Here is a 20,351-nt window from a genome sequence, read left to right on the forward strand (position 1 = left end):
AGTGCTGCCTTATGCAAGATGATCTTGCATTTATTCTTGCATTACAACTAAAAAAGTTTTGAAGCAATTCAAAAGTTCAGGCCCAAGTTTCACTGTGAGTCTCAGAGGGAGAAACTTTTTGAAAGTAGGATTTATAATTTTCTCTTATTCCTCTGGTAAAAAAAAAATATCCCATTTACACAAAGTTCTGGATTTACAGATTAAAAATATAGAAAACAATAACTAAAATGGGTGGTACCAGTAATCAGAATGGTGCCATTCCCACCTAGAATGAACAAGTCTCCTCATGATAAATAGAAATAATCCGTGCTCTTGAACCAAGAACATGGAGGCAGATTAACAATTAGGGTTTATGCCCCTTACTCTTTAATCTGCAAATTAAACAGAATTAGGAAACAGAAGAGAAATACAAGGAATACAATAGAGTTGACCAATTATACAAAATCTCAGCAATTCTACTTTACATTTCATACACCACCACATTATTTTGCTTTCAGACTTTTCCTGGACAAGGTGCTGGAGAGGGTACACAAGGCCAGCTAGGGGAAATATTTTTATTAAGTACTTCAGGAAATGAAGCGGATGATCCCAGGTCACTAAAAAAAAACCAAAACAAAAACAAACCCAAGCAATCGTTCAAAAAAATTACTCCAGTCTATAAACAGCAGCTTCAATGTTCATGTCACCCAGAACAAAATAGTTGCATAAAACATCTTAAAAAGCAGTCCTGTAAAAAAGAAGAAAGACAAAAGAAAGGCGCAGCATGAAGTCATTTCAGACAACCAGTTTTGTGAGAGCTTTAATGGCACAAAATGTTTATAAGCTACAACTTATACATGTAAACTGTATATAATGTTACAAAGTGCTAACTAATTTATGAAGAATGCATAATCACTTTGGCTCAGTTAACTCCAAGATTTCAACAAATGGCAATTAAAAAATTTGAATTTCTAACAATCGTCAGCTTTCACTTTTGAAAACAGTAAGTAAATATGCATTTGCTGCAGTTAGGTCAGCCTGCTGCATCTTTAATGTGCGAGTTTATGCATTTTTTCTTGATCCTATTTACAAATAGTCTAGGCCAGTTTTCACTGAATGTAAGAAAAATGAAGCCTACTTTTTTTTCTTTTTTTTTTTTTCCAAAACTGTAAACAGGTATAAAGCTTTTTAAACAACATTTATCTTAACAAAACTCCAACTCTCAATAGTTGAAACCCCTTTTGGAATGATGCAACACTGTGTTCCTGCTCATTGTAAAACTGGAAGTTGCAGACTTTCCTCCAAAGCTTAGAGTAGGGTCTCAATAAATACTGCATTGTGTCCCAGCCAGTGTTACAGTGACCACGGGGCATTCCTCAGCTCTGGGTTTCACAGGTTTTACTCCAAGTATCATTAGTGGTGTTGATACTCCAGCCACAAGTTTGCACTGTTATTTATCAGATACTCTGAAGAATTACCTTTTAATTTAGAAAGGGGTAATTTACTGGGTTTTTCTTGTTAAAAAGTACTCCCTACTTAGTAAAAATCTCTTTTTCCATTGCTCCCATTTCATACAAAACAAGGTGCTGTGTTAGAAGTGAAAGTGGTCCAGCCTTTGTCCCGCTCCCTCGGATTTTAGGGCTGGAAAATGAAGTATTTGATGCTCTCTAAAACCCCCTCCACCACGTTCCTCTGCCCGCCCCCACCTCTGGGTGAAACCCAATATCCACACCCAAAACAAACCCTCACTTGTGGGCAGCTCAAGCGCCACTAAGTGTTCACAACTAAAAGAATAAAAAGCAGATTACTCCAGAGGATTTGTTGTTCACCCTGAAAGCATTCTCTGACAGCATTCGGAAGTAGAGAATGAAAATAAATACAGTTTCGCAGTGGGTTCATACTTAACTTTTTCACTTCCTGGGAGCTAACTGAAGTTTTTTAAACCCAAATCTCAGCTGGGATTTAGCTTCTATGCATCAACTGGTTCAAGCAATCACTGCTCTATCAAATAATCAACTTTATAAAGTCTGATGCAAGCAAACAATTATAGGTAGCTGTTCTCTCCAGATGGCTGACTAGATTTGCTTATTTTCTACAAGTCAGCCTACTAAAGTTTTTATTTAAATGAGATTTTTGCTAGTCTTAAAATTAGCATTGGTTCCCTAAATACTTAGTATTAAAGTCTATATCATATTTTTTTTAATATATTCATATATATATAAAAAAAGAGTATTCTATCCTTCAGAGTTCATGCTACATGTTCTGAAATCCAATAAAATCTATTTAAGGACACGACTGTCCTGATGCTTTGTAACAATTTGGTACTAAAGCTTCACATTTTGAAAAGAAGTGTCACTGAAGGAGGACAAGGTTTAATGTTCCCTAAGATAAAAGTTCAACATCAGTGAGGAATCTACCCTAACATGAGACATCACGAGTGACTTTCAGGTTCCAAGTATCCCCGAAAAGGAGATTGTACAGTAAACAATGAGAGAGAGGAATATTGAAAATTCATTTGCAGAAGACGTTTCAGAGCTTTTACAACTTCTGAACCTTTCTGCACCTGCAAGATTGTCCCCCTTAAGGATGAGTCAAACGCTTTTCCTGCTGAAACTGCCGGATCCTCGGGGCTTTAAATGGTTCCACAACAAACAGAATAATTTCCTTTTACACAGAGCCTACCTACACCTACAGCTGTTGGGTTTTTCCTTAACTTAGAACTACTTTGAAAAGGAAAATTTCACACTGAAAATTTTCCCTTAAGAAAACAGGTAAGGAAAAGAAAAAGCTTCTTCACATGCAAACAATGCAATTTTTCTAATATTTCCTAGGTATCAGACAGGTTTTCCTACAAGGAATAAGGAGCTGACTTCATAGAAAAGACAAGATTACAACAATTACCTAATATTAAAATATGCTGATGGATTAAGTTATCCTACTTTAAAATTTATGCAGTCTTTGCCTCCTGCAAATCAAATGGTGTTTGTTAGCCAATACAAGGGACTGAGTAAATTCCCCCCAAAAGCTGATTTAAACTGGGTCTTTATTGCCAGTAATTTCTTAGTTTATTCCACAACCAGCTTCTTTTTTACAAAAGAAAAACTCTTTTCCACTCCAATCACTGATTTCCTTCCAAAGAGACTGTTTTGTCACCACCATGCAGTCAACACTTAGACCATGCACAACTGCAACTGAAGTCAGGTTGCACTAAGGAGGCAACAGCATCACTGATAAAATTAAACTTGCTGGTGGCATTTTGCATTGAGAGAAGCCCTTGCAACATAGAGACAGTTGTAAACTCCATCCAGCAACTCTGACGTGTCTTGCAGGCCAAGAGGCAGGGGAATGGGAGAGAGGGAAAAAATGTGGATAGCCAAACACCTCAACAGAGTTCCAACACAATACTGAATTCCAGAGTTAGCAAAAACCTGGATATGGAAGGAAAGGGTGAAGTCAGGGTCATGCTTAAAATGGTCTCAAGTCAAATGTACTAAATGAGACAGTAACACCTTCACAGGTCACGTGGGGTCCAGGTTTTGCACTCCATGGTTCAATAAGTGCTGGCTGAAGGTGTGGTCAGGCGTTTCCCAATGTAGATGCTGAAATAAAAAGTGTAAGGATATTGTATTGCACAAGAATATTCCCTGCTTTGCAAGAGTTCCCACACACCAAACTGCTCTAATCCCTCTCTCAAGCCTGAGATCCATCCACAGAGCTCCCTTCCCTTCTATAAAATTACTTACAGGGAGGTTTTGGATGAGCCTGGAAGGATCAGTGCTCTCAGTGCTCCCCCAGACTGGTTTTATTCTCCAGTCCCAGGCTCATGTGAATCCAAAAGCTTTTGTTTTTTGAGTACCTGACACAGCAACACTCCCAGATAACTGGGGTAAAACAAATCAAGTGCTGCCTATAGAGAGGGGGGTGAGCTTTTAAAACTCTGAGCATTGAGGATCTATGCAAACACTGACCACAAGCAAGATTTAAATCACTGCAGAAATGCACAATTTTGCTGTAGTACAAATATCTCACACTACATCCTCACATATTCTATCCTAATTTATTTGACAGTGTACAGGAATTTAAAGAGACACTTGAACTACATCCCCAGAAACAAACACAAAGTTAAATAAAAACATGTTTTGAGTCCATGCCTTTGCCCCATCCCAGAAGAACATAAGATGGATAAACAGAATGTAAGGATTTAGGCAAAGTGAGAGATTATGTGGGATTATGCAGGCAATGAAAACACTGCTGAGCAGAGAAACAGCTGATCTTGCAGGACACATCCAGTATTTCATTTCTCTAAGTACTCAAACCTTGATTTTCAGTAACATCACAATGGAGCACCAAACTGGGAATTACAGAGTTTGTGCCACACACACAACCTCGGCATCATTATTCGTACAGTGTGGTTTCATAATGGTCAGTAAACGTCATTTTTTACCTATTCTAATTTTCCCCTTTATAACCTGAAGCATTTAAATAGAAGGCACATAATCAAACTGCACGTTACAATTGCAAAGGTTATTTGCAAACTCATCCATGCATTTTCAATATAACTTGATTTATTCCAGAAATAAAGCACATTAAAGGCCGCAAAGTTTTCATTGTGGCAAAGTTTTCCTGCTTTTGTAAAAGTGCACCAAGTTTGAGTGAGGGGCAAAAATTGTTATTCTAGAAAAAGCCCTTTTCAGCAGTTGCTGACATTCAAGCAAAGTGGAAAAGCAAAAGTTGAAGGGAGAATTAGGTTAATACTTACCCTAGTCCCAGAGCCAAAACATGAGATATGAACAGAGATGGAATGAAAACCTTAAGAAATTCTGCAGAGAAAATGCCACCTTTTTTCATTGCTCCACTTTTTCTCATACTTAGAGACACTGAACGCTTAGGATGTCTGAAATGGAATTCCCTGGAAGAAGAGGGGGAGGGGGGGAAAAAATTCAACAAGACTTTTTTGTTTCTTTCCCTTTTTTTCTTTTTTTCTTTGCACACAAATGCACAGATCTCTGTAGAACATTTTTTTTTTTTTTAAGTACAAAGAGCTAGAGATCAAAGCCCGAGATTCCTTACACAGAGTAAGGAATCAAAGAGAATAAGAGGAGGGATTGTGGAGAGACCACTTACACAGACAGTATAGACACAAAGGGAGCAGGAGCTGCAGAGAGAGGTAGGTCCGAGAGAGGGAATTTCAGGATGTGATTTGTTAGCAAGAGGCCTCATTTTTTGTTCCAAACACAGATACAGAAGTCTGCCAGATTTAGACAGCATCCTCTATTTTAATAAAAATGCTTTGCATTCAAGGATCTCAAGGTTTCCCCTTCTGTGGATGAACATTACATATTTTACATAGAAAGAAAAAAAGGGACAGAGAATTTAGGAGACTTGCTCAACACTCTTCCACTCAATAAGCCAAGACTAAATCCCATGGATCCCAGCTCCAAGTACCCAGCTCTCCCAATAACAATAATTTTGTCAAGAAACCTTGCAATCAGCTTGCTGTGACTTTATATTACCTCCAAGTCATCCTGCTGCTATTTTGATTTTCATACTTCATTGTTTTGACCTTTTTTATCCTCCCCAAAGAGAAATCAATCTCTTCCTAAGATGAACTTATTTTGATTGTGAGATTGCGACCATCCTTTCCTTCATCTATTCATTAAAATATATTAACATTCATTAAAAACCCAGAGTTGAACTCACTTGGGAGGAATGTTTTCAGGCCTACTTGACCAGTCTGACACCCAGTCTGCACTTTTCTTCAAAACTTCCAATTCTTTCTCTCCTTCTACTGCTTCTTCTTCGGACTGAAACACACAGGGGACAAGCCTTGTAACACTCAATTAGCTCCTCCTCAGGGTGTTAAATTGAGAGTGACAACCACAGTGGTGACATGATAAGCACCAAACGGTGGCACCTGATAAACAAGCAAGTGTTCTTGGACTGCTGATTATTTCAAAGAGATTTGATTTTTGCCAGCAGAAGTCAGGAAACCACTAATTCTATTACTATTTCCACATCATTGCAAGCTGTTTGTTTTTTTTAACTAACAAAAACAAAGGAATATTTTAATCCTAAATGTAATAAACCAGAATTGTGAAAAAAAATATTTACAAATGGAAAAAAACATTAGGTTGATGGCATTCCATTTAAAGCCCACAGAACGTGACTAAAAGCATGGGAAGTCAAATAAAAAGGTTTCAAAACCAGTATTTTGACTTTTTAAAGGTGTTATTAGTCATTTAAAATTTGTATTACTTGCAACTAGTAGCTTCTACTGGGTGAATCCCAAATGCAGGAGGCAAAGGCAAGCACTCACTCTAACTGTATATAAAAATTTAACTTTACATCAACAGATGCAAATGTTACCATATAGGAAATGAAATAAATTAGGAAGAGTAGAGAACACCACTGCCTTTAACTCCTACTTAGTATTAAAACAATCTCCTGAGTGACTCTTATTAAAATAAGATAAACCACTTACAACATTAAGTGGGAACCACAGCAAATCAAACAGCACAGTCACAAGTGAGATGCAGAGCTCACCAACACCTTCATTCAGACCCTTCTGGCTCTCAGGGCAGAACTGCAACAGTCCCAGGTCTTTGACAAAATTAAATGCAAGGTTTCATTCTTGCAGGAATGTTTCATTTATACTGCTGAAGACAGCAAATTCTATGAAATCATCAAACTAAGAGTTCAGCATTAGTCCCCTCTCAGTTTGTGCTATGGAGATTACTCACTGTCGTGTGAATGAGTGTCTGCACAGCAATCACTGAACACCCTGAAATCTTGTGCAGAGATATCAACACTTCAAACCCAGCTTTGACACCCGGTGCCAGCAGGGTTACACAGTAACACGACTGCTAGGAAAGAGGCATTTCTCAGACGTACAGATGGAGACTCCTTTTTCCCTCACTCCAAAACTATTAATCTCTATGTTAAATTTCAATTAATACAGAATTTAAGTCTTTTGACATCACAAAGAGCTTGTTCTACCCCTCAAGCCTAGATCAAATACCCACAACTTACAAGTGTATAAAGTTAAGGAAGAAAGTACCTGAGAACTACTGTCTTTACTTGTGTGCATTTCCACATCAAAAGTTATCTGACCATCATCTTGAGGTGACGGGCTGAAGAAAAATTGATTTTGTTATGTCATTTTGTCAAGTAAAGAATCATCAGTGTAGATAAATCTCAGCTGAATCATTTCCTCATGCATTTCTGGACATTATTCAGCTGAGTTACAGACTGCACCACCCTTCAGATCCCAAATACCAGCATTAGAAAGTCTTCCCAACCCCCCCATCTTTTCAACTTTTTTTTGTTTATAATCCTACCCTTCTCGACAGGGTTGACAGTTGCTCCCTAAAGCAAAGAAAGCACTGCCCAAAAGTTCAGCTGCTACAGAAAAGATGCAAATCCCTTTGTTCTTGTAGGGAACCCTGCCAGTATTGTGAATTACATGTGTTTTTGTATCATTACAAGTGGAAACATCAGACAGTTACCACAAGCCAGCGACTATTCCAAACACTGGAGCACAAGAGAAAAAACTTTACCCATCCACAGGACAAAAAGGGCAATAAACTGCAGGCAGAGCAGCCAACACTCCTTTACCTGTCACAGTGGGAACTACCTCTTGAACTGCTCTGTCCTGACTCGTGCTGGGCATCCAGGAGGATTTTTTCCATGTCTCCATTGTGGATGGAGGAGGAGGATGGGACGTGCTCCAGGCCCCCGTTCTTGCCATTGCCGTTGTCGTTGCTGTTGCCGTTGCCGTTCATCTGCAGCTCCACCCAGGAACCTGTGGGGCAGCCACACGTCACCCCATGGACACCCCAGCACTGAACACACCTTCAATTTATCAACTGCACCCAGAGGGAAACGCCAGCATGCTGGCTTCAGATAACACACACTGACCTGAGAGCGCTCATAAACACGGCACAGAGACAACAGTGACACGGTTCTTCTTCTTTCATCAACACAAACACCCCTAAAAGCTGCGTTGTTGCTCCCTAACTCTGGATTTGGTCAATAAAATGTCCCTTTTCTCCCCAACTATTAATACTCTAATCAGCCACGTCTCTCTCTGCAGTTTGGAGCTTCAATTAACTATGGATCACTCCATTACACGTCACCCTGTTCTACATTCCTTTCTCAAATAGAACTTTCATCCCTGTGCCCCCTACTAAAAAACTCCCCCCTGTGCAGCTTTATATTCCCCCTTCCTCTACTTCCAAAGGCCTTGGATCAATCCCTGATTTTTCTATACATCAGGAAGGCTGCCATTCTCAGGCCCCATTCAGCTTGCTTTGCCCTGGCACAAACATCTCCCATAAAGCCCAGATTTACTGGTTTTTTCCCCATTTTTTGGTAGTTTTACCTATGGGACATTCATGTGTACACTAAGATTCAACAGAGAGCAAGAGTGTACCATGGATGACAAGAGCAGCTGCTGAAAAAAGTTCACACACTCTGTAGTTAAGGTGAGGATTTTTATTTTTAAACGTATTTCACTTATATTTCATGTGCATATTAACTAAATGTGACAGTACTGATACATTCTTTAGTGATATGATTCAATGGGAAACAAACAGGTTTTAGAAATACATGTCACCACTACTCCTGTGTAATTTAATGTATTCCACCTGAAGGCAGGAGCTTTCAGGGGTTTTTTTGGATTTGGTTGACTAAAGTCTGGACATCTTCCCCAGCAAGGTAAAAATATCCAAGAAAAGCAAGCCTGAAGCTACAAACACAACATCTGAAACTACTTTTTGAGCATTATTTGTACAAGTTCCACACTTTAACACTGATTTTTGATTTCTGAAATGCACCTGGGAGTGCCTGCACTTATTTTTTGTAGCATGGTTTTGTCTCTGTGTCGCTCCATCAGTGACACAGGAAGGGATGTTTAATAAAGAGCCTGTTTCCAACTTGATTTGGTGAAGAATTCACCTTTAGTGTCGATTATTCACGATGCCAGCGATGTCCACGGAAGCATAATGCCCTGGTGGTTCCCAGCCTGGTTTCCCCAGGCTGGATTCACAAACAAGGAATTTTGGGTATGCACAGGCACCAGCTCAGCACTGCACACTAGGCTTTTCAGATAACCAAGTGTTAACAGGGAAGAGGCAGCTTTGCTCAGTCAGCATCAGACAGAGGCTGTGTTATTCCAGATTGGTGATGACTGCTGGTGTCTGAATTCCTAAACAAAACAGCCAGACTCTAAGAGCTTTGTCAGGAAGGTTGTTCTGCCTTGTAGCAGCAAGAGGCCACACCTGCAGAAAAGCAGGTGGCAAATGCAGTTAGCAGGTGGTCAAAAGTTAGTTAGGTAAAAAAACTTTATATTCGCCAACAACCGCTTTTGGCCGTTGGAAAATCAGGACCTGCAAAGCCATTTATGATTAAAAAAATCAGCAGAGGGCAAAGGTGAGGGGGGATGTGTTCTTCTGACACCAGAACACCCAGAGGATGGTGATCAGATCTCCTTACTCTGACACACAGCTCTAAATCCACTGCCACAAATAAAATTTACCTTGGGCTGACAAACTCTGCGTTTACCTTAAACACACCGTGGCTGTAGTAGGAAGAAACCCCAAATTCGAGTGTGAGTAAAGAGTCCCTGGGAGCTGAGCAGGAGTTGACATGAGGAGCAGCACGTTCCCACTTGACCTCACCGAGAATGACTCAAAATGCACCCAAGGAAGCTCAATCTGCCATCAAGCTCCAACACGCTCCCTGCTCCCACTGGCACTCACAACCGGTTTTGGACAGAGAACATGACTGCGTTCAAAGACTGATTAGAGGGACATAAATCTCTGTTTCTTTAAAGGGATGGACAGGAATGTATTGAAGAATAAAGCGCCCAAATAACAGAGAGTGGGGTTTGCCCCAAGCTTTTTTGAGAACTAAGGAAGTTACATGAATCACCTGCCTGAGAACTTCTAATTTTTGCCTTGTTTCTACTTGGCAGTAAAACAGAAAATGTGGCAGAATGAAGAGTGGTAGTAGAATTAAGAGTAATAGAATTAAGAAATGTGGCAGCATCTCCTCCCTTCACAAATCAGGTAACACACACTCTTTGGAGAAAAAAACAAACCAAACAACTGTCCACATAAACTGTATTTTTCTCCAAAATTGTTTGAATTTTGGCTTTGCTCTATGGCTAATTATTTCACTATGAATTTATATATACTGACTTTAATTCCATGTTTTTCCATAACTTGGTGGACTGTTTAAACAACAGGAGCTAAACATGTTGGGGAAGACAGGTCTCATTTTGTTTATTCCCTCTGAGTTCAGCTGGGTGCATGAAGTGGAGATATCAAAGGCAGTATATAAATCAAATATCTGTATACATTTCATAGATATAAAAATACTCCAAAGTAGTAGCTCACAAGTAGTCTGAGGCACGATCAACCTGAATAAACTAATAAATATCACTTTTACAACGAAGTACAACATTAACAAAAAAAAAAAGAAGAGGGAAAGGGAAAGGAAAATAAAGCCAACCAGATTCCCACAATGGTAATTATTAAGCAGATTTTCCATGACAGAGCTAGATAGCTTCTTGCCTAAGGTGGGATTTCTTTTTGTCAATATGTAACAGAGCTTTATAATAATTAAAACACAGGAAGAATGTAGAATTCCCAAAGCAAGCAAGTTGGGTTTTTTATCTCTATGAACCCAACAGAGCACAGGTTACCAGTTTCATTCTCAGCTCTTCTGCCCTCCAAGTGCTAAAGGATCTTTGAATAAAAGGCCCTAAACATGCACAAATGACACACACAACACCGTGAATATGTGTCTGAGCTCATTAGCCTGAAAAGTTCACTGAAAAGCTGAGAGAATGGCAGAAAATGCACCTCTCCCACCAAAGCATTGTGCAGGGACTGAACATCTGAAAGCAGCACTAAGCCTGCATGGAGCTGATTGGGTGCATTTGTTTTGTTCCCAGAGCAGAGAGTGTCAAACATTTCCTCTCCTACCTTGTGCTCAGCTCCTCCAGCACTGAGCTGGGTGAGCCTCTACGTGCTGACCCAGCAGCAAGATCTCCGTGGGCAGATCCAGCCCCGGTTTACAGAGCTCTCAGCTCTTGTCGCTCCTATCTCCCAGCAGATTAATGAGTCCCACAATTACCACACCACCAGAAACTAAAAATAAAATATACAGGCATCAAATATGGCCATTTCTAAAGTAAGCATCGAGTCAGGCACAGGGCATGTCGCAACTCTGACAGCCTAATTGTTATTTAAGTGCAACAAGCCTGAATAATTCGCCAAAATTATTGACTCAGGTAACATTGTTTAAGGCACCACGGTTATCACACAGTGTAGTGTTACCACAACACAATAGCAGCGTTATGAAATGGGCACAGTTTATTCTTCCTTTCATACAATTCCCATTGAGTTATGGAAAACCAACCAGCGAGTTTATTTCGTGGTCATCTAAACTTCATCGTAAACCACAGAGGTTACAGTTAGTCATTAATGCAATTTATTCACCTCTTCTATCCTTAAAATTTAGAGATGAAAAGATACGCTGAAGGAACTATTTATAACGAAGGGAAAGCATTTGCCAAGTAAGTACCAGAGCCTACATGATGTGCCTTACTAGTGTTATCCCAGGAACAAAAGGATGCAGCAAAGCAGCTGACAGAGATGCCGGATATAGAGGGAAATAGCTCACGTCAGTGCTATTGACTCAGCCACTGAATAAACTCATTCCCACAGCCACGCTCCTCCCCCTACCCCGCTGTATCCCCATCGTCGCTGTTCGGGTAAACTCCGTGTAACCACGCAACGAGCTTGGCCCGTTCCTCGGGGGACTCGATCGCCCCCAGCCCACTGCGAGGGACGGCGGCTCGGGTCCCACCGGGCGCAGCACTCCCGCCGCACTCGGAGCCCGTTTTATCTACCGGGGCAGTGCCGCGCGGCCCCTCGGCTCTGCCGGCCGCGCTCCCAGTGGCTCCCGCTGCCCGGGGGCTGCGGGATCTGCTCGGGGGCTGCGGGATCCCCCCGGTGCGGGACAGCCGCGCCCAGGCCCCGCGCTGCCCCCGTGCCCCCTGCGGCGGCCGCCGGGCCATTTATACCCGCTCGGCCGCCGCCCATTGGCCCCCGGCGGCTCGCGCGGCGCGTCCTCCGCCAATGGCGGCCCGGGGGGGTCGCGGCCCTCACGGCCCCTCAGGGCCCCCCGCGCCATTCCCCGCCCGCGCCCCAGCGGCCACACTCACTGTTGAGGCCGGGCTCGCCGTGCGTGCCGTCCGCCGGCGGGTTGTTGTTGTTGTTGTGGTGCTGCGGCGGCTCCTGAGGGCTGGACATGGCGGCGGCGGCACCGCGGCTGACGCGACTGAGGAGCCGCTGGGGCAACAACAACAAACCCGGTCTCCGGTCCGGGCCCGGCCGCCCCGCCCCGTCCCCCCGCGCTGCGCAGGCGCGGCGCGCGCCGCTCCCGCCCTCCGCCTCCATGGCGCGACCCCCGCCCGCGCACGTCCCGCGCGTGCGCAGGGGGGACGCTGAGGGAGCCGTGGCGGCGCGGGGGGGACGGGGACGTGGGGACGGGGAATGAGGCGGTGAGCCCGGCTGGGAAAGCCCTGCGAGACCACCGAGTCCGACCCGTGACCGATCCCCACCTCGTGCCCAGCCCAGAGCTCTGAGTGCCACGTCCAGCCCTTCCTTGGTCACCTCCAGGGATGGGCACTCCAAACCTCCCTGGGCAATTCCAAGGCCTGGCCACCCTTTCCATGAGGAAATTCCCGCTGGTGCCCACCCTGAGCCTGCCCTGGCCCAGCCTGAGGCCGTTCCCTCTCCTCCTGTCCCTGTTCCTTGCCAGCAGAGCCCGACCCCCCCGGCTGCCCCCTCCTGTCAGGTCCCCCCTGATCCCCCTTTTCATTTTGTTAACTTCATTCTGTTTTGACATCACTTCAACTTTATGGTTTATTTGGAGGCCTAGACTCTTCTTGGTGGAATTTTGTAACTTCAGTCCCATCTCTCTCAAACATATATCTATTCATAAGCATTTTGCTTCACAAAAGCTGTAAAGGAGTCTTTTACACCATAAAGTCCTCCCATCAACAGCCAGGAGAGTATAAATTGTAGCTTTTTCATTACTGTACTCACTGTAGGAGTTCAGTAACAGCAACACCATCAGAGTGAAGCCACGCAGACACAACTCCAGTAGTGTTCTTTGTTCTCTCCCCATTACAAATGCGAAGAAATCACTTTATTTCTGTGTCAGAACTGTTTTAAGCTAGAGAAAAAGCTTGTATGCACAAGTGTCGCAATCATCCCATACTAGAATGCCTGTTTTAAATATTTTTTGTCTTCGATTAATCTACACTAGTGTTGGATGTTTGAAACCCACGTTTTGTAACACCAACACTTCCCAATTTGACTGCAGACCCTGCATGACTGATCCAAATATATCATCCTGTGGAAAATCTGGATGTCTCTGGGATAGTACTGGGAGAGAATTAGCTACATTAGTAGTAAAAAGAAAGCGGTATTTTAATTAATTTGATAAAACATCTGTTTACATGTGGAGGGGCCACAGAAACATTCGAGATTGGAGTCAGAACAATGAGCTACTTAGGATTTTGAATAGAAAACCTGCTCGGGTAACCCAATCCCACTTTGCAACCCTCGAATCACAGGCTGACATGAGCATTTGTCACCACCCTCATTCAGGAAGCATTTGCCACAACACTTGTGGCATGAATATTTATCAGTCAAGTGGGACTATTAAAATTTCTGAGTCAGAAATAAATTGATCAAGATTATAGAGTGAGTCAATGCAGAGCCAGAAATAGCATTCACAAGGCCTGACTTTCAGCCCTGTGCTTGAACCACTACTTCAGGTTCCTTGAAGCATTTGAATGATGTAGTTAATGTTTGTAATTTGAATCCTGGGATGGAAAATGCTGTGACAATGGCAGGGTTGGAGTGACACAAAACCACATGTTAATAGAAGAGAAAAAATGGTCATAAATTTCTGGGAATTGTTTTTGTACTGGAGTGCAATACAAAAGTTTTTCTTCTAGGAAAAAAAAACCAAAAAAACCAAACCAAAAACCTTTAAGTCAATTGAAATCAAACAAGTAACAAGACCTGTGCCAAGACAATCCCACTGGTTTATCTCATGATTCCAAGGTGTTCTAAATGCTTGAAACAAGTAAAGAAGGAAAGCTGTGGGTGCCCCTGGATTCCTGGAAGTGTCCAAGACCAGGCTGGATGCGGCTTGGAGCACCCCGGGACAGTGGGAGGTGTCCCTGCCCATGGCAGGGGGTGGCACTGGATGGGATTTATGGTCCCTTCTAACCCAAAACATTCTGCGATTCTAAAGTCTAAAACATGCCATGATTACTTTTGTTTTCTTTGTTTAGTGTTTCTGTTCCCCAAAGCTGAGAAAGAGCCCTTTCCTGAGCTGGACACACCCAGCATCCCCCCTGCACGAGGGCTCTTTGCCCTGCACACCTCGGCTGAACTCTTTGTGCTGCAATAATCCACCCTGGAAACGCTTTTATAGTGTTTCATATTTAGCAACAACTGATCACTGTTGATTCCGGAGGTGACTTCGAGGGACAGTGACCACACCTCCCCGTGACCCCTCGCTGTTCCGAAGCCTCCACCTCTTTCCAGTAATGTTTTGCCTCCTAGTGGAGAGCCCCGGCTCAGAAAAGCATTATTAAAACCAGCCAGGGCTGTTTTCCTGTTTGCAAAGGTTGAGGCTGTTAAAATTGGAGGGTAAAATTCACTGTGTAGAGAAATTGAATTCACAGGTTTTATTCTCTCAGCTGTGAAACAAACACTGGTTTTATTCCACCTCTCATCTTTAGAAGCCCAAACCATTCCAGGCCAGGTTAAATAAGATGTTTGCTGAGGGCAAACAAACAGCTCCAGACACCCACAGTCATTACACAGCAGCCTCACTCCCAGCACACCTCGATCCAAGACACCAGTCCTTCCCTTTACAACAGCCAATTCCATGGGAAAGGGCAAAAGGAGACACCTTTTATTCAATAAAAGGAGTGTTTGACGTGAGCCAGGATGTTTTACACCTCTACAGCCCGAGGGGAAGAACAGAAGAGCAGCACACAGGAAATTGCTTCCCAGCTCTGCTGTGCCTAACAAGATGACAATAAAAATCTCTATTAAAATACTGGTATTCCATCATCCACAGCCCCTCTCCAGGAGGGGAAAAACCACAGGTTTCTGCTTGTCAGCACTACCTGAACTTTTCCCAATCAGGCTGATGATAAAAGGATCTGTAGTTAAGCAATAAATGCTCCTGTCCTGCCTGAACAGAGCAGTAAGGGAGCAGGTGCTGCTGCACATCCAGCATGCTTTCTGGGCAGCAGCCACATCCTAGCAGGGAAGGGACAAAGGACTCGAGGCACAGGGCTCCTGTGGACCTTGGCATTGTGTCAGCTGGACAAACACCTCACCCTGAACAGTAACTGGTGACAGGAGTGACACTGCAGTTGTCACATTGCAGATACAAACCACCTAAGTGGTGGTTGGTGGCATTTCAGTACCAGCAGTGGCTTCAGGACAAGAGTGCAGGGAAGAGAACACCTTTCCTGTGTTTAGTCTGGCATTCAGGGACTGGAAATTGCGGATTTGCACTGGTTTTACTGGGCACTGAGGAGGCTGCGTGACTGAGCAGCTGAAGGCAGTGAGCAGCACTGTCCTGCCTGGGACAGGATCGGGGACCCCGTGCCCCAGGCACAGGGAAGAGACCACTCATTCAAAAATACCTGCAAATGCAGAAAAGGGGAGGGGCAGGAAAGAGCATAAAAAGCATCCTGACAAAGTGTATTCTCTGCATACTTTTATTAATAAAATATACGATTTACAGCATGTATCAGTGGACAGTGTGCTTAGAGAATTCTGTAATGGATGGCGTGACAGCACAGGCGGGAGCTGGGTTTGGTGAGGACAAGTTAAACCTCAGATGACAGCTCAAGGATCACCATTACCAACAAACCCAAACCCTTTCCCAAGGCAAGCTTTAACCCATCCCAGCAGGCCCAGCTGTGGTCCCAGAGGAAGCCGTACTGGAGTATTGCTCTAGGTGACTGCACCGTCACTCTGTGCCGCCTTCACGTGCTCAGCTCCGGGTGGGGCTGTGCTAAGCACCTTTAGTGCATCCCTGGGGCTCAGGGTGGCACAGGAACAGCAGCCTCAATGCCATGGCCCTCATCTTCCTAATCCAGGATCGTTAAACCTACACCTTCACAAAACATGATTTTACCAGCTCCACAGCAAAGCATCCCATCACCTCAGTGCCCTCACGATAAGATAAAGAATAAACCTTGGCCCTGGAAACAGCTGTACACGTGATTAATGTTACTCAACGAGTTGTTTCCTGTCTGGTTGCTGGAGTAAAATTAGTCACATGCTACTAAGTAGGAGTAGGGCCCACTCGTTTATTCACCCACTGGAAAACAGCTGCTGTCCCTAGGGCAGTTCATTTGTTTTACAAGGCTAACAGGTGAAAAAAAAAAGGTAAAATCCTTACAAAGGCTCATGGTCAGGCATGCATGGTACAAGACAAATACTGTATTGAAGAGAACCAGATTAATAAATACTAGAATTTTTACATTTTCAAACCACTGCACAAGGACTTAAAAGAAATTAAAGAGTGATTGCAATAGTAGTCTTGTTAACAACCTCTAACCCAGCCAAAATTTTACAGCAGAAACAGTATCTCAGTTGATCGAATCATAACGTCATTTTAATAACTACCTCTAAGCCACAGAAATAATTACATCTAGGTAACTCAAAAGTGAAAATTCTCCCAGTCAAGGTAAGTTCACTATGACTTCAAACTTCACTGAACATTTCCGTGAAGGAAGAGCAAAACCTAAAAGCACATTTAGCAGAAGTATCTGGAAGTAAAAACTCATGAGCCTTATAAAGCATCAATATCTAGTTCATCTTTGGATAAGCCTTATGTGCTGAAGAGTTGAAATCTCTCACATCACTATGAACACTTATTTCATGCAGCTTCTGTACTCTACGTGTTTGGCTCCTTGCACCTGTGAACGTTTCTGTAAGTGCAGGAACTTCACAAAGCCAAAAGCCAGAAGAAAACACTTGCATGGTTAAAACCACATTTCCAGTTGTTAGCAATAAATACAGAAGATAGAGCAGCAGAATGCAGTGCAGTCATTAGCTATGGAACCATGGTGCTGCTACTACAGAACACCACACAAGAGCTCAGACAACTTCTCACAAAGCCACAGGGGACTTGGTGCTCTAAACAAGGCATTAAAGGTATTTTATCCTAAAACAAGGCATTGAAGAAACCAGAACAAAACTAAACATTAAGACATCAGTCCCATAAAATGGAATTTAAAACCTGAAGATTCTATTCCTGTTCTGATTAAAGCAACAGGTTAAAAAGAGGAGCATTCAAGGACATGGGAATGGGAAGTGACTGCTCAGATCAAAACCTGACAGCAGTTGTGGTGCCGAGATGGAAGTGGTCACACACTGGCTGGTGCTCAGGTTACTCAGGAGTGAATGCAGGTACCTGTGAAATCCCTCCCTCTCTTCATTCCCATGAAAAATAATTAATACTGGTTAAAATCATTACAAAAAACATCATTTTATTTTCATGCATCTAAGGTAAAACACAGAGTATTTGTATAAAGAGGTAGATTAAAAAAAAAGAAAACAGATTCTCCATTCTTTGTCACTTTTATTCAGTAGTTTGTTTTTTTCCTTATTTTCTCTTTTTTTTTGGTGCCAGACATGGCAAGGAGTGATTACAGTCAACTGTTTATTAAAACATTTGTTGCAACACAGACCCCCTTTACCACTGACCCCAAACGGACCCATTTTATGTGCTTTATTTTCTTTTTTTTTTTTTCCATACACCACCACCAAGGCAAGGTGGAGGGGGACGAAGGGGGAGGGGGGAGTCCAGGAGGCCAGAAGGAGGAGGAATGCTACAAGCCACAGCAAGAATGAGCTGTATTTAATAAAAAAAGGGGGCCACGAATGATACAGTAATGAGGTTACACAATTAAATCCCATAGCATGATTGAAGGCTTTCCCTGTGTCTGACGTCATCACAATGGAAGGCATAAAAAGTGGAGTAAACCGATGTTGAGACAGTCCAGTCTAGTCCATTAGGCAAGATGGTGCAAGTAGTCATTTAAATTAAAAAGTGCCCTATCCTCACCTAAATGGCTAGCAGGCATGGAGACAACAGAGCCACAGAGCCTTCTCCATGGAGCTATAAAAGTGTGTTGTCATATGGCACATTTTTAAACACTGGAAAGGGGTGCCATAATGGACCTCTCACTCGCTTTCGTTACAGGTACAAATGCTAGATTCAACTATTTCAACTATGCAGGAAGTGACTCTTCAGTTAGGAATGCCAACCCTAATTCATCTTGTCTTGAAATATATACAAGTTGTTTGTGGTAGCTACGGCGATGATGTTCTCCTTGGGGTGCCAGGCTGTGTGCAGGATCTTCTTGTTGAAGTCTAAGCTGTCAACACTGATCTCGTCCTTCTTCCTCTTGCCACTGGCACACACCTTGCGTGGCTTCAGCACCGTGCGGGGTTTGTTGTTCTCCCGGGATGCCTCCAAGGTGATGTCTCGCTTCGTGTTTCTGTCAAACATCCTGAAGAAGTTGTTGTAAGATCCTGTCATGACAATGCTGCACAGAGGGGGAAGGAAGAAAGAGGTCAGTTGGGAATTCCTTCTCCTTTTCACAAGCCGGAGGGTCCCGACTCAGATCACACAAATGGAAAGGAGGTGGCCTCACCCACACCTGCTGCAGCTAAAGGGAAGCAGGGACTGCAGTGTTTTATAGTTTTAAAACCCTCCAAAAATACCCTTTTTCCTTCCCTGGGTCCTTTGAGGTATTTTGTTATCCAAGAACCTTGAATGTCATTATTTAATTTGCTTTTCACACACACACACACACACACACACACGCACAGAAGAGATCCAACAAACCCCAAACACATTGGATTTTTAGCCATGTGATTTTAGTGACACACAAATTGTGTGAACTTAGGTACTGAGCAGCACATCTAGTTTGTGAAAATCCCTTATAGCTCCTGGTTCTGCATCAGCTGTTCAGAATCTGCATCAGCAGCAAGAAAAATACATTTACAAGTTTCTCTGTCCTTCCATTGCCTCAAAAAATATTTGAGCAGACAGGTGCCAAATTAAAAAAAAAAATAAAAAAGCACCATGTCTGACAGTACTGACAGGGAACCAATGAGCTGCTTTAGATGCAGTAAATAAGCAGTTAATGACATGATTAGCACAGAAGCAAGAGCTGTCCTAAGTGGTGTTATTGGCAGGTCACTACCATGGCAAATCACTGTAAAAAGGAACATTCCTGGAAGGTTTTCCCACGGGTTCCCCAACAGGTCTGGTGCAGATTCCTACAGAGCTAACAATGTACATGGTAAAGTCTACTGAAGCACTACAGTGTTGTCCCAAACAAGATATATGAGGTCCACTGCCCATTTTAAGAATAATTTGGAAAGATCTGAAGTGCATTGGGAGAATTCCACTTGCCTGTCAGATCCATTCCAACAGCATTCGAACTTGTCAAAAATGCAATCGTTCTCATACAGCGAGCAGAGTTTACTTCTGAGGTATTCATGCACCTGGAAAAGAGGGACCAGAGAAACTGAGTGAGCACTGGACTCACACACCTGTGTAACAGCCTTCCCAGACCGTTCCAAAAGCAAGGAAGTACCTGAGACTGCTCAAAAGAGCTCTTTCTTATAAAGAAAACAGCAATTTTCAGTGGCAGCTAAAAACATTTTATGAAAAGGATGTGTTTCACCTTCCATTTTCTTTGGGAAATAACAGAGAACATAAAGACAGCTGAAGACTTGTCATGACTCTCACGGCTGGAGATCACCTCTCCACCTCCCACATTCCCACTGGGTAAGAGGGAGGCTTTTTCAGCCCCAAACACAGATTTGGATTCTGCCACCACCCTGCAAATACCAAAATCCTTCAGCAGGAGTATGGAATCCCCAAACCTCAGGGATACTCTGCCCGAATCTACACACAAAACTGTAACTGCCACGTCAAGACCATCAGTAAGACTCGGCCTCTGTCCAGATTTTGTAACTTCCAGCCCACATGATTCATTTTCACCCAATACCTGGTATGTTTCCACAGGTCTATTTTCCATATTTAAATCCCAGATCTTCACTGACAGATAATCTCTAGTCATCATATACCGACCACTATGGCTAAATTTGACATCAGATATGGAAGAGATGATTTCAGAGAAAAATGATCTGTTGCTAGGATCTTCTGGTTCTTCAAACACTGCAGGAAAATAAGACAGGCATTTCAAGAGGTAAGTTTGTGTCTCTTTGATA

General features: G+C 43.0%; 2 protein-coding genes across 3 annotated transcripts in view; both read right to left on the reverse strand.

Moving 5' to 3' along the window:
• Positions 1-336: 336 nt before the first annotated feature.
• On the reverse strand, positions 337-12,406 carry BNIP3L (BCL2 interacting protein 3 like). Its single transcript, XM_042024770.1, has 6 exons — positions 12,212-12,406; positions 7,594-7,780; positions 7,037-7,109; positions 5,680-5,783; positions 4,739-4,888; positions 337-3,578 (listed from the first exon to the last, which is right to left on the reverse strand). Exons 1-6 carry the CDS (start codon positions 12,297-12,299, stop codon positions 3,530-3,532), a joined length of 651 nt encoding a protein of 216 aa, XP_041880704.1. The 5' UTR covers positions 12,300-12,406; the 3' UTR covers positions 337-3,529.
• A 3,388-nt stretch (positions 12,407-15,794) lies between these two features.
• PPP2R2A (protein phosphatase 2 regulatory subunit Balpha) overlaps positions 15,795-20,351 on the reverse strand; it is a 39,304-nt gene continuing 34,747 nt past the window's right edge. For both annotated transcript variants that reach the window (XM_042024772.1, XM_042024771.1), the window contains exons 8-10: positions 20,129-20,298; positions 19,528-19,619; positions 15,795-18,652 (exon numbers count right to left, since the gene is read on the reverse strand). In XM_042024772.1, coding sequence (XP_041880706.1) covers positions 18,373-18,652; positions 19,528-19,619; positions 20,129-20,298 — 542 coding nt within the window. In that variant the 3' untranslated portion in view covers positions 15,795-18,372. The remainder of the gene's footprint in view (positions 18,653-19,527; positions 19,620-20,128; positions 20,299-20,351) is intronic.

This window comes from Corvus kubaryi, unplaced genomic scaffold, assembly GCF_017639235.1.
Source record: "Corvus kubaryi isolate FWS band 111438036 unplaced genomic scaffold, C.kubaryi_AGA036_p1.0 37265, whole genome shotgun sequence".
Taxonomy (NCBI): Eukaryota; Metazoa; Chordata; class Aves; order Passeriformes; family Corvidae; genus Corvus; species Corvus kubaryi.

Bases quoted from the DNA above. Each gene is read 5' to 3' on its own strand.
- BNIP3L (XM_042024770.1), bottom strand. From the start codon at position 12,299: ATGTCCAGCCCTCAGGAGCCGCCGCAGCACCACAACAACAACAACAAC. The intron at 4,889-5,679 runs GTGAGTTCAACT...CTCTTCTTCCAG, and splicing joins CCTGAAAACATTCCTCCCAA to GGAATTCCATTTCAGACATC. The intron at 3,579-4,738 runs GTAAGTATTAAC...TTTTTATTTCAG, and splicing joins GTTTTGGCTCTGGGACTAGG to CATCTACATTGGGAAACGCC.